The sequence below is a fragment of the Canis aureus genome, chromosome 1 (assembly GCF_053574225.1).
Source record: "Canis aureus isolate CA01 chromosome 1, VMU_Caureus_v.1.0, whole genome shotgun sequence".
NCBI lineage: Eukaryota > Metazoa > Chordata > Mammalia > Carnivora > Canidae > Canis > Canis aureus.
In genome coordinates, this window is record NC_135611.1 from 68,778,245 (window position 1) to 68,791,298 (window position 13,054).

At 45.2% G+C, this 13,054-nt stretch overlaps 1 protein-coding gene and 1 long non-coding RNA gene across 5 annotated transcripts in view; one reads left to right on the forward strand and one right to left on the reverse strand.

The window, feature by feature from the left end:
• Positions 1 to 942, reverse strand: part of ARHGAP18 (Rho GTPase activating protein 18) — a 119,022-nt gene extending 118,080 nt beyond the window's left edge. For 2 of the 3 annotated variants that reach the window (XR_013382795.1, XM_077902714.1), the window contains exon 1: positions 724 to 942. Coding sequence is in view for 1 of the 3 variants with exons in the window: in XM_077902714.1 (XP_077758840.1) it covers positions 724 to 836 (113 nt within the window). In the remaining 2 variants the exon portion in view is untranslated. The remainder of the gene's footprint in view (positions 1 to 723) is intronic. The other variant, XM_077902726.1, reaches the window with a different exon arrangement.
• A 396-nt stretch (positions 943 to 1,338) lies between these two features.
• Positions 1,339 to 8,904, forward strand: LOC144286866 (uncharacterized). Of its 2 annotated transcripts, none has more exons than XR_013354791.1 (3): positions 1,339 to 1,646; positions 5,757 to 5,945; positions 7,518 to 8,904. It is a non-coding gene; the product is annotated as an uncharacterized LOC144286866 (long non-coding RNA). The 2 variants fall into 2 exon arrangements; XR_013354843.1 differs by having other exon boundaries at positions 8,537 to 8,904.
• The last annotated feature ends 4,150 nt before the right edge of the window (positions 8,905 to 13,054 follow it).

Genomic DNA, 13,054 nt, shown 5'->3' on the forward strand with positions numbered 1-13,054 from the left:
CATAAGCATAAGTCATATAAGAACAAAGGAGGTTTTATTATCCCATTAAACATCAAGGAGGAAATATGCTTACTGATAACTAATTTAGGTCATGCAGAGTCTCAGGGCAAGCACTGGCTTTTTGCAGGCTTCTAAGCCAACATTTGCAATGTATATCTAACACCGGAGGCAAGAAGGTTCAGCTTAGTAAAAAAGGTCATTAAGAAGTGAAAAAGGAGAAAAAAAAAAAAAAAAACAAGCAGTACACGCAGAAACAGGCCGACCTGCAGCCTGAGCGGCCCGCAGCACACGTGCCCCGTCCGCCTGCAAGGGGGCTGAGCGCCAAACGCCCCGCGCTCCGGCCTGACTGCGAGCTTGAACCCGTGGCGCGGGGCCGTGCGAGCGCGTCCACCGCCGGGGTCCTGGGCTTGCTGCCCCGAAGCCGGCTCCCCGCGAGGCCAAGGGCACGTCCCCCGCCGGCCGGCCCGGCCCCAAGGGAGCGTCTCCCCTACAGCCAGCCGACCTTCCGGCCTCGCACACGCACCTGCACACGCACCTGCACACGCACCTGCCAAGCCCGAGCCCCGCGGCCCCCGGCCACCTGCAGCGGTCGCCACCCGGGACAGAGCAGCCCCGGCCGCCGCGGTGCCCTCCGCGTGCCCCGCACCGGCTCCCCCGCCCCCGCTCCTCCCGCAGCAGGTCGGAGGCTTGGCTTTGCGCTCGGGCTGCGGGGCCAGGGCTTACCTGGACGTGGCCTCCTCCCGCCCCTTGCCGCCCGGCCCCCCCACGGCCTGGTCCTTGCCGCTGGGGTGGTAGGCCGTTAGGACCACTCCCTGGGAACTGGACAGCCAGCTCATGGCGACAGAAGGGGCATAACTTCTGCGAGCCCGCGGCGGAGAAGGGAATGAAGCTGCCCCGGCGCTCCGCTCCCGGGCAGCGGCCGGCTCCTCCTCCCCCGGCCGCGGAGGCGCGGGGGGCGGGGCCTCGAGGCGGGGGCGGGGCTGCGGCCGCGGAGGCAGATGAGGGGCGGGGCCTCGCGGCGGGGGCGGGGCCTCGCGGCCGCGGAGGCAGAAAAGGGGCGGGGCCTCGCGGCGGGGCCTCCTACGCGGACGGCGGAGCCTCCTACGCCGATGGCGGGGCTGCAACCGCGGAAGCACAGGAGGGGCGGGGCCTCGCTGGGGGGCGGGGCCTCCTACGCGTAGGCATAGGAGGGGCGGGGCCTCGCTGCAGGGCCGGGGCCTCCTACGCGGACGGCGGGGTTGCGGCCGCGGAAGCACAGGAGGGGCGGGGCCTCGCTGGGGGGCGGGGCCTCCAGTGGGGAGGGCGGGGCTCAGCATTGTTCCAACCCCGGGACACAGCCCGGGGGCTCTACCGCGGGAAGGCGGGAGGGGAGAGGATTACCCCCAGCCCTGAACGATTCTGATTAAACTGCCAGGTTGTGGACTCTCCTCATGGATGCAAGGACAAGTACCAGCCGTCTGAGTCAGAAAACAATGAGTTACTACAGAGGTTTTTTTTTTTTTCCCCTTTCCAGTTCCTGTTTCCATCTGATAATTTCTGCTACTTCATGTAACATGAGTAAGGGCATTTCTTAACCCCTGCAGGCTCAGCGTTAAAGTTAACCAAAGCAAGAACCAATGAACGTGGAGCAAAAGCGTGTAATACAGGTAACAAGAAAGGCTTTACCTCTGTGTTTGCCTTAAAATGTCTCCATAAAATGATTGTGCATCCTACAATGTCATCTTCTTTCACATAAAAGCCAATGCCAAATTTAACCTCTTGCTTTTGTCACAACACCCTTCAGTACTAGAAGCATCTACCACTACTCTGTTACTGCTGGGAACACAAGAGGTGCTTACCATTTGTTGAGCACCTACTATATGCCAGGCCCTCTGTGACAAGTGTTTCACATGTATTATCCCTTCAATTCATTTCAAATACTTTCTCTCTTACACACACACACACACACACACTACAAGATAGGCATCACTATCACCTAAGTAAAGCTGAGAAATCAGGTTTCATTGTCTTGGCTAAGAAAACACATTTGTTCTATGCCAGAAGCTGCATTTGAACAGAATTCTAGACTAAAATCCCTTCTTTTTAACCAGCATGCTGTTCTTTATCTTATAGATTAGGAAACAAGCTCAAATAGAAGAGATCTTTCTGTTCTTTCTCCCCCATCAAGAGATTTTTACTCTCTTCTATATACCTAAGGAGTCTGAACTGAAGTGAGTTTTTGTTGCTGCGGTTGACCTCAATGATCCCAAAATTCCTCATAAGCAAGTTCTCACCTTCATCATTCCATAAACATTCTGTTTACACTTTATTAGTTATTTAAAATAATCACGAGAAATAAGTACTTTATCTGTCCTTACGTACTCTTAAAATATTTTTAAAATTTTTTAAGTTTTCTCTTCCCTGTCTACAGTGAACTGTCACAGAAGTCTTCCTAGGGTGCCTGGGGGGCTCAGCAGGTTAAGCATCTGCCTTTCGCTCAGGTCATGATCCCGGGGCCCTGGGATCCATCAAGCCTGGCATCTCCTTCTTGCACTGGGCTCCCTGCTCAGCAGGGAGCCTGCTTCTCCCTCTCCCTTTACCCCTCCCCCCTGCTCTTGCACATGCACTTTCTCTCAAAATCTTTTTAAAAAGTCTTTCTTAGGGATCCCTGGGTGGCACAGCGGTTTAGCGCCTGCCTTTGGCCCAGGGCGCGATCCTGGAGACCCGGGATCGAATCCCACATCGGGCTCCCAGTGCATGGAGCCTGCTTCTCCCTCTGCCTATGTCTCTGCCTCTCTCTCTCTCTGTGACTATTATAAATAAATAAAAATTTTTAAAAAAAAGTATTTCTTAAAAAAAAAAGATATTTTATCTGCCTCCATCTCCCTCCACAATTGTTCAACCTTTGCATTTCCACCTCCATTGGCTCTACCTGCTACCTTCTGTCTGTTTGCCTGAGTCCCTTTGGGCCCCGTATAGTTAGTTAGGTCTTAGTTCCAATATTACAACAGCCCTTTTAGCTCCTTCTTTGCCTTCTCTTTTTAATTATTTTGCATATTACAGTTGACGCTTGAACAACACAGGTTTGAACTGCAAAGGTCTACTTACAAGTGGATTCTTTTCAATAAATAAGTATGGTAAATGCATTTTCTCTTATGATCTTTTTTAGCCTTTTCTATTGAAGTATAGTTGGCTCTTCTTTATTTTTTTCTAGTTTTTTTTGTCTGTTTGTTTTTTGTTTTTGTTTTTTAGAGAGAGAGAGAGAGAGCAACCAAGAGTGTAGGAAGGTGAGGCATAGAAGAAGGAGAGAGATCATCTTAATCAGACTCCATGCTCAGCACAGAGCCCAAGAGGGACTTGCTCTCACCACCCTGAGATCATGATCTAAGCTGAAACCAAGAGTAGGTTGCTTAACTGACAGCCACCCAGGTGCCCCTTCCTTATTATTTTTCTTAATTTTATTTTTCCTGGCTTACTTTATTATAAGATTATGGTATATAATACATAGAACATAAAATATGTGTGAATCGACTATGTTATTGGTAAGGCTTCCAGTCAACAGTAGGCTGTAGTAGTTAAGTTTTAGACAAGTCAAAATTATAAATGAATTTCTGACTGCATAGGGAGAGTGCTGGATCAGTGCCCCTAACCACCCCACCTCCACCGCCCCTAGCTGTTCAAGGCTCAACTGTTTTATCAAATCCAAGCACAGCCCTAATGGTGTCTCTCCTTACTTAAAAACTTCCACTGGCTCCCCATGGCTAATGGAACCAGTTCCAAACTTTTTGAGAGGACCACTGAACATTCTTGCTACCTTATCCACACACCCACGCCTTCCCATCTCATCTGCCAGACACCATTCCCTCTGGTCCCACTGTCATTCCTTTCTCTTCCTTCCACATCTAACTGCTTCCACACAATGGGCCTTGAATGAATGTTGACTGAATTGAAAAAAAAAAAAAAACCTGAATGAGCTTCATGTGTCCTTAAAAAGGTTACTGGGCACTCGGGTGGCTTAGTTGGTTGAGCATTTGGTTATTGATTTCAGCTCACGTCGTGGTCTCAGGGTTGTGGGATGCAGCCCTGCATCAGACTGCACTCAGCAGGGAATCTGCTTGGTATTCTTTCTTTCTCTCTATTTCTCTCAAATAATTTTTTTTTAAGAAATCACTAAATTTTTAGCCAAATTTGGTAATATTGGGACACCTGGGTGGCTCAGTCTGATAAGCCTCCAACTCTTGATCTCAGCTCAGGTCTTGATCTCAGAGTCATGAGTTCAAGCCAGCTGAGTATGGAACCTACTTTAAAAAAAAAAAAGGTAACATTAAACAGTTGATTGGTAATGGTAATAATGGTAATATTAAACAGTATTTCATACCTGTGATGAAATAGGCAAGAGCTCAGGCAAAATGAAAACTACAGGAAGAGAGGTGAAAGGCAAGTCAATTGGAATATGTGAGTTTTGTCTACTTAATGCCCTTATGTATATAAAACAAAGCATAAAATGTATAATGATGACTCATACCCTCCAGAGTCACCCTTACTTTTTTTATGTGTCTGCTCTCAAATGCAAAGACGTGGGAATCATTACCTTCTAACATCATTGGCGGTAGGCCGTACATTCTATCTTTTGGATATGCTTTTCTTCACTGTTTTCCTTGCCATTCCACTCCATTCCAGCCCTTAATTCCCTGGGCCTCCTTTTATATTTTTCCTTTATTTTTCTATTTTTCCTTCTTCCTTTACTATATCCTCAAGCTGCCAGTGTCACACATACCCACCAACAGCCACAGGCACTGCCTTCTCTCATGAAACAAATCATGATAGAAACTTTGCCCGGTTTTGACCAAAATGATGATTACATTGTATCTTTGCCTAATTATAATCTCTTCACTTGTTTAATTACAAATAAATCACGATATATATGCTTTAAAATATAACCATAAGTTCAGAATAATATTTGGGTTCACAATAACCATGGCTTTTTAAAATTTTCATGAGGCAGAAAACATAGCACAAGTTGATTTACCTAGCTTAGTACATAAAACTTGAATCCTATTAATTTAACTCCCAGGGACATGGAAATCCTCTTGCTTTTTCATCCCACTAAGCCCTGTTGTTACTGGTCTGAGGATATTGCTTGTCACAGGCAGCAAGTGGTAGGACTCTGCACATGCACCGTGCCCTGGTGCATGCTGCCTCAAATATAGTCTCAAATAGATAAAATATGATTTTCAGAACTTTCTTATGACCATCACAGAAGCAAATATCACTACCAATATGCTCCCCTGAAATGCTGTTCTTATTTCACACTCTAAATCCTACCAAGATTTAACTAGAGTCTTCCCTTATGCCCCATCACCTTTCTTGCTAGGAGCATGTTTTATGAAAAAAATATTATTTTAACTCTCTTCCGCAATCACTTTAAACAAACACTGAGAACCTAATGTCCTTGAAGATGTTAATATTCCAGGCTATTGATTGCATGCCAAACACTTTCCTGTTATGAAACATCTTACCAAGTAATTAATAACATTAAGATAGTTTAAACATTCATTTCATTCATTCTCTTTAAATGGGACCTACTAGATGACATAGAGAGGAAAAAGGAAACTGTAACTTTTGTACCCAAATAGGTTGTTAAAAATAGAATGGAGACAGTACTGCAGCCTTGGACAATTTGACAATCATGTTAAAAAATAATGAAAAAATAATAATACATTCAGTGCTTGCATTATCAAAGAGTTTTACTAACTCGTTTTCACATTTTAATTTAGGAGCCTTTTGAGGAGTATGGAATTAAAATTGAAATAGAATCAACATATTCATCAAATTTTTCTCAATCCGTTTCTATTGCTTTAAATGGAATTAGCTAAGGAGGATGTGTACACTCAACCCCTGTAGAATTATTGAAAGCCTTGTGAACAGACACAAGGCCATGTGAAAACTGACCTTTCATTGGCAAGGTAAGACTCAATTTACAATAATATACTAAGAAGTTGAATAAATTAATCAACTGTGAAGTTAAAGTTTTACATAAGTGATAAAAACTAGGTTTACACAGTAGCACTGACTAAGAGAGTGTTCCAGTCTCCCCTGCCTGAAGTTTTATCAAGCCTTCATACGAATAGTTCTTGCGAGCTTGCAAGCAAGCCAATTCTGTACTGGGGAGTCGTTACTGAAAATTATTGCATGTACAGAATCTAAACCTACCTCCTTGGAAATTGCATTCATTTTTACTAATTCTGCCTCTGGAGCATTAAGGGGAAAAAAGCCTTATGCCTCTTTCCAGGCAGCTCTAAAACTTTCTGTATTCTCCAAGTTCGTTCTTTCTTTCTTTCTTTCTTTCTTTCTTTCTTTCTTTCTTTCTTTCTCTTTCTTTCTTTCTTTCTCTTTCTTTCTTTCTTTCTTTCTCTTTCTTTCTTTCTTTTTTTGATTTTATTTATTCATTCATGAGAGACACAGAGAGAGACAGACAGACAGACAGAGACACAGGCAGAGGGAGAAGCAGGCTCACTGCTGGGAGCCTGATGCAGGACTCGATCCTGGGACCTCAGGATCACACCCTGGGCCAAAGGCAGGCGCCAAACCAGTGAGCCACCCAGGGATTCCCTCCAAGTTCTTTCCTTAACTGTTTCTCCGAGGAGAGAATACTAGCCATGCCTGGAAGAACCTATAACTGCTGCTGCCAGAGGCTGGTGTAGGCTTCTTGGGAAATATCTAGAAAAGGCCTTGCTCACAGTTAAAGAGTTTATCACCAGTAAGTAAGAATAGTGAATGAGTGCTTATTCTTTGCTAGACAAGGTGTACAGTCTCATTTTATCATCTCGAAAACTGAGAGATTGAAATCACGCCCACTTCAGAGATAAGCAAGGTGAGGTCATGAGGCCAGGAGGCCCCGGAACGAGGACACGTAGGTCTGGGTTGCTGTGACCATGGGGCCTGGGCTCTTAGACGCTGGAAAGGCTGCAGCGGCCCTGGAACTGACTCTGTTTTGCTTATGAAAACACGCACATGAATAATTAAGGAGGCCAAAGAAGCCACAGTGAATCTAAACTTGCTTAACCAGACGAAGCAGTGAGTAGAAGCAGGGCTGCGACATTCACACGCCTCAGGCGCACACAATAGTTTCTTTCCGGGCACTCAAACCTCTTGATTACGTCAAGTTACTGGGGAAACGTGACTCAGTACTTGTACTACTGTAGGCCATCATCATCACTCTACCGTCTTACCTAAAGTTATTTATTACTGATAGAAATTAAAGAGTACCCTGGTCATTAGGATTATAAACATCTTTTTTTTTTTTTCATTATTAGGCAAAGACAGATTTTTGTTTATAGACCTGAGGTTTACAGAATCTGTTAGATACAGGGTTGTGGAGAGGGACTTGCAAGAACAGTACTCAGAGTTTAACTTCACTGAGCTTCATGATAAATCCACCTCGTATCAAAACTAGCCTGACCTGGAAATTAGCCAAGGAAAGAAAAGTACAATGACTCTAACTTTTCCTTTGGTTTTCTCGTCAACGCTGGATACAGTAAGACCCACACGGCATACACCTCCAACTGGAAGTATGAAGTTGAGAAGATTGAAGTGTATTCTCTGGAGGGAGGTGTATTCTGGAAACGGATTTTTTTTTATTAAGAATGAAGGCTCGTTTGAAACATCTGGAATTGTATCCATACCCAGACTTGCCATAATACGAAAGCCTTCCTGAAGCAGGTAATGAAGAACAATTATTTTCTCATAAAGTAAAAGAAGCCAGTGCGACTGGGGAAGACTTGATAAAGCTGAGTATCTAAGGAAAGGGCTCAGTTGATTTGTGGAGAAAAATGAGGAAATGTTTTCTCTTTGGAGAAAAATGAGGAAACAGAAGCTGTAGTTCTACTGAAAAAAAAAATGGCGGTTATCCAACTCCAGAATGAGGGTGGTTCTTCCAATGTTTTAGAGGAGTTCCTGGAGTAGTTACATTATTCTTCTTGACCAAAATACTTGATACGACTGCACAGGGATATGCCATCAAAGAAGAATTTCTATTTTGTGAGCCCTTTGGGAAATTGCTAAGGCTAGAAATGACTTTAAGAATGATGAAGCATAATTTTACTGAGGGGAAAAAAAAGCCAAAACCCTGACACCCTAAAATGTTCAGCAACACCCCTGGGTTTTGCTTCTCTGGTGAAGAAATTGGATTCAAATGTCATGATAGAAATGAGATTTACGTTCTTTCTGCAAGGGCACACCTGATGGAAAAAGCAACTACTCTAGAAGCATGCAAGTTATCATGGTAGGAGTCTGGGCCTTAAGCACTATCTTTTTAGAAAGGAATGTGAAGCAATAATAGAAAAATATCAGTATGCCTTTGACTACACAGAGCTTCCCTAGTTTTCCAGAGGATGTTGACATATGTCTAACCCTATTTTCTGGAGAAGTTTTAGTTTTTAAGAGAAAAGAATAACCCTCAAAATAATTCCAAAGAGGCATTTAATCAGGGAGTTTGGCTCATTTAGTGATAATTACAGCTGGTCAGTTGAATGAGTAAATCTTTTCATTTTTAAAGATGCAGAATAAGCAGTCGTTTTAGACGAACAGCCATCATGCTGGCAGAGGTCAGAAATTGAAATACTAAGTTTGGAATGCCATAAATGAATGCTGATGTAGAGAGGATCTACTACTTCTCAATTTTGCTGCATGCAAAATTCTCAGAACCCTTTCTCAAGTATGCTTCTACCCAGATGAATGGGAAAGGAACAGTCCTTGACTTCCTGACAAGACTTCAACTCGGGGCCTTAGAAGATTCTAGATAGGCCTGCCTTAACATACTCCAGTATCTAGCAAATTATATGAATTCTAACTTTCTCTGCTATTACGACTACATACCTCCAGGGATTAGCATTTTCAGGAATCTCAAAATGAAATAAAAATAAACTATACACATTAAGAAACTATGCATATTTCTTTGTGGGAAAACAGACTTTTGTTAAAATTATGTTGGGAAGAACTTACTCTGTTTCTTGTTTTAACATTTGGGGTTTTGTTTCTTGGAAATAATCATTAATATTTTTTTCAAACAAGTGAGTCACAGGTCCTGTTTTTTAAAAAAAATTATATCATATTCCCTCAATTCTAAGACGCAGACTTCAACATTTTGGAAATCAATCTATTTGACATGGTGGCAACACTTTTATTTCCGAAAACTTCTATTAACCTTGTTTTATAATCTAGTATCATGAAAATACTCAGTCTCTCTAAAAAAAAAAAAAAATGTACAAAATACTTACTTCACTGGATTTGCTTCATTGGTTGGGTACAATTTACTTATTTCATTGGAAATTTCTCTGGGAAAGAATAAATTTCTAGTGAAAGAAGTAAATTTACTCCAAAATTTTGAGTATAATTGTTTATACTGATTTTATTTTTTTATTTTTTTTAAAAGATTTTATTTATTTATTCATTAGATTACACAGAGAGGAGAGAGAGAGAGAGGCAGAGACACAGGCAGGGGGAGAAGCAGGCTCCATGCAGGGAGCCTGACGTGGGACTCGATCCGGGGTCTCCAGGATCACGCCCGGGCTGTAGGCGGCGCTAAACCGCTGAGCCACCAGGGCTACCCTATACTGATTTTATTGAGCTAGAGTCTGTAAGTGTCAACAGATTCTCAATATGTGTCCAGAAAAAAACAAAGAACCATTTTCACCCCAATGCTCCAGACCTCACTCTGAGAAAGATCTCCCAATAGGAGATCCTAACTCCAAAGTGCAGGTGCTCCTGAAATATTTTCTGAGAGTTTCCAGGAGTTTGTTTGTCTTCATTCTATTTAAAAATTTGGCTAGCCGGTTTGTTACAAAAGAACATAGTTATAGACCTGAGAACTGTGGCCTCCCGAAATTTTAAAACTCAAGATTATAGGGTTGATGTTGTCTAAAGGTTATCTATATCTCATCCAAATGACTTCTTTTGTAGAAACAGCTGCTCTAAGGAAAGACAAGTTATGCAAAAGGTGGCCAGGCGGACAGTAATAGAGCCACGACTCAAAGATTTGAGGAAAACACCGTATCCTGGCACGAGGATACTTCCTTACAGTTCAAATTGCTCAAGTTCAGAGACAGCCTCAACACACAGTCACTGGCTCAAAGTGTCTATTGTAAGAACTGGCGTCTAGCTCTTATGAATCACTCCTAAATAATGTCTTCAAAATATCTATCCTCCCCACTCACCCCCCCCACAAAAACCATAAGGTTCTCTATAATTCAATTTTAGTGGAAAAAACAATTGAATTTCACTAGAGTAGAAAATATATTATTTTCTATTAACCTATTTTCCCACCAACTATAGTTTGGTTTTTTTCTTTAAAGATATGTAAGATACCCGTTTTCCTTTCCCAATAATAAAATTATATGTTTACTCTCAGATGTCACATTCATACAGGTAAGGAATAGTAATAGTGAGCATAATAAAAGTTCTTCCCATCATCATTCTTCCACATGAAATACAAACAGTGCAGACTAGAAATATTCCTAAGGAAAAGCTTTTATCACAAATCGGCATGAGAGAGAAGAATAGCAGGAAGAGAAGTGCCTCGGTGTGACAAGAGTCGATCATTCAGAGTTTCCACACACAAGGTCTATCACATTGCCGCTTCGTCTTAAACAAAATTAGTTTTTAAAAATGTTTCCAGAAGGTGACTATGACTTTCTGAGCTTTTGAGTTTAAATCACACTCTGATGTTCTGGAAATTTATATCACCATAAATTATCAAGGATTTGAGTCAAGGCAGTGGATCCACATTTCTGGTCCTGAAAACGAGACATATATCAGAATATTCCTTACTGTGCGCCTGCCCCTGTGACACACAATGCTGGTCTCACCTGCAAAGATCATCAAAATAGAGCTGTGGCGCACAAATGGATAAAGACCGTAGAGAAAACTAAGTGAAATGGGCAGAGCCCTCTAGGGTTTGGTTCCTTCGAAGAGACTTCTGAAGTCCCTAACGGAGAAAGACCTCCCCAGGGGAGATACTGTGGGCTGTGGGCTGCGTGCACAGGCATGCCCCTGGCAGGGGACGGAAAGGGAAGCCTGGACACTCGCCATCAAACATAACAAAAATACTTGCAAAGATTTCAGTCCAGAGTGAACACCCGACCACCTTGAGGCGGTCTTCGGGCATGAGAGGGGCCCCCTGGAGATTCCTCAAATGTCCCAAGGGCACCAGCCGGGCACTAGCCAGGCACCAGGAAGGGAGGGCGTGCTGGGTTCTCCAAGGACACGGGAGGGTCCGCCTGAGAAGAGCAGGTTCCCCAGCAAGCCACGGATTCAGCACTGAAGCCACCCGCCGGGTTAGGCCACAGGGCCCCAGGCTCACCTCCCACACACCTGAGGGCCATGCAGCTGAGCCCGCCCAACCCCAGCAGGTGCCTTCCAGGCAGGACAGACACATGTGTGCATATCCTAACAGGAAGCGTTGTATGATAAATGCAAAAGTGAGCACCTGCACACACCCACACATGCACGCACACACGCACAAATGTGAAGGGAACAGGCACTAAAAGGAGGTACAGAACTCCAAGATCCTTTAGGATTTCAGGGAAGACGCCCGGATGAAGGTAACGCACATGGGTGACTCTCCCCCAAGCTTTCTCCAGTAAACACTTCCTGCTGTGCAAGTGGGGCCGTTTAGGGACAGCACACCTCGGCTGACACAGCCCAGCAGGTGTTGAACGAGTGTGGGAAGAGCAGGACTTCGCCTGGCCCGGTGGGGCGGGGGCGGGGGGGGGGGCAGGCACTGGCCAGGGTGTGGGGGGACACGGAAGGGTAGGGGGGATGGGCTGGGAGGAGCAGCACAAAGAACCAGCAATGCCTGCCGGGTGTTGAAGGATGGCCAGGGCCTTGCACGTATGTTCCCCACACAGCAAGGGATGCTCAGATGCTGAGCAGGATGTTAACACGACTGGCCCCACGGGGAAGGACACTGCAGCGGCTGGGAATAGCAGGAAGGGAGGAAAGCTGGAGAGGGCTGCTCGGGCCCAGGCCCCCCCAGGGCAGCCGCCGGCATGGTGCGCATCCACATCGCGGCCGCATCGCAGCCACATCACAGGCACATCACAGGCACATCGCATCCACATCGCGGCCATGCAGCCCGCCGCGTGGGGGGGGGGGGGGGCGATGCACACAGGCCCGCACTACAGAACCTGTAAGAACTGGTAGGTGCGGGCAGGTGGGGTCCACAGCTACCCCGTGTCTAGCCCGCGTGGTTGAAGGGGCCAACAAATGGGTACAAACGACGAGGAGCACGGGGGTCACGGGGGTCACGGGAGAGCCCGGCTGGTGGCCTGTGCTCCCGCACGGTGGCTCCTCCCTCTCCCCCTCTCCCTTCCTTCCCTCTGGATCCCCCTCCCCCCCCTTCTCCCTCCTCCCCCCATCCTTCCCTCTTCCCCCCTGCACTCACCTGCACGCTCTCATCCATTGGTTCATGCGTTCATTCATTGTAAATTAATTAATTGAAATTAAATAAAACAACTCAAGGACAGGCTCGGCTGTGTTCTCACAATGGAAAACCTTGGGCCAGATTTGGCCACGAAGCGCCCGGAGACGGCCTGCTGGTTAAGAAAAAAATGACGGAGGGGATCCCTGGGTGGCTCAGCGGTTTGGCACCTGCCTTTGGCCCAGGGCGATCCTAGAGACCCGGGATCCAGTCCGCAGCGAGCTCCCAGCATGGAGCCTGCGTCTCCCTCCTCCTGTGTCTCTGCCTCTCTCTCTCTATATATATATATCTATCATGAATAAATAAATAAATAAATAAATAAATAAATAAATAAATAAATCTTTAAAAAATTATTTTAAAAAAAGAAAAAATGAGGGAAACTCTCCTTCCATACTTAAAGTGTGGGGCCCCGGGCAGCCCTCCCCCGAGTACTAGCACCCCGCGACTGCCTTCCTCCGCTTGCCTCCTTGATGAGTGCGGCGCTCCCCCATTTCTCAGGGATGCTCAACTCCCACCCGAAGTCCACCCTGGGATCCCTGAAGCTTCAAAACTGTTTCAGACAATAAATAGTTTTAATCTGGATAAAGGACTGAAAAG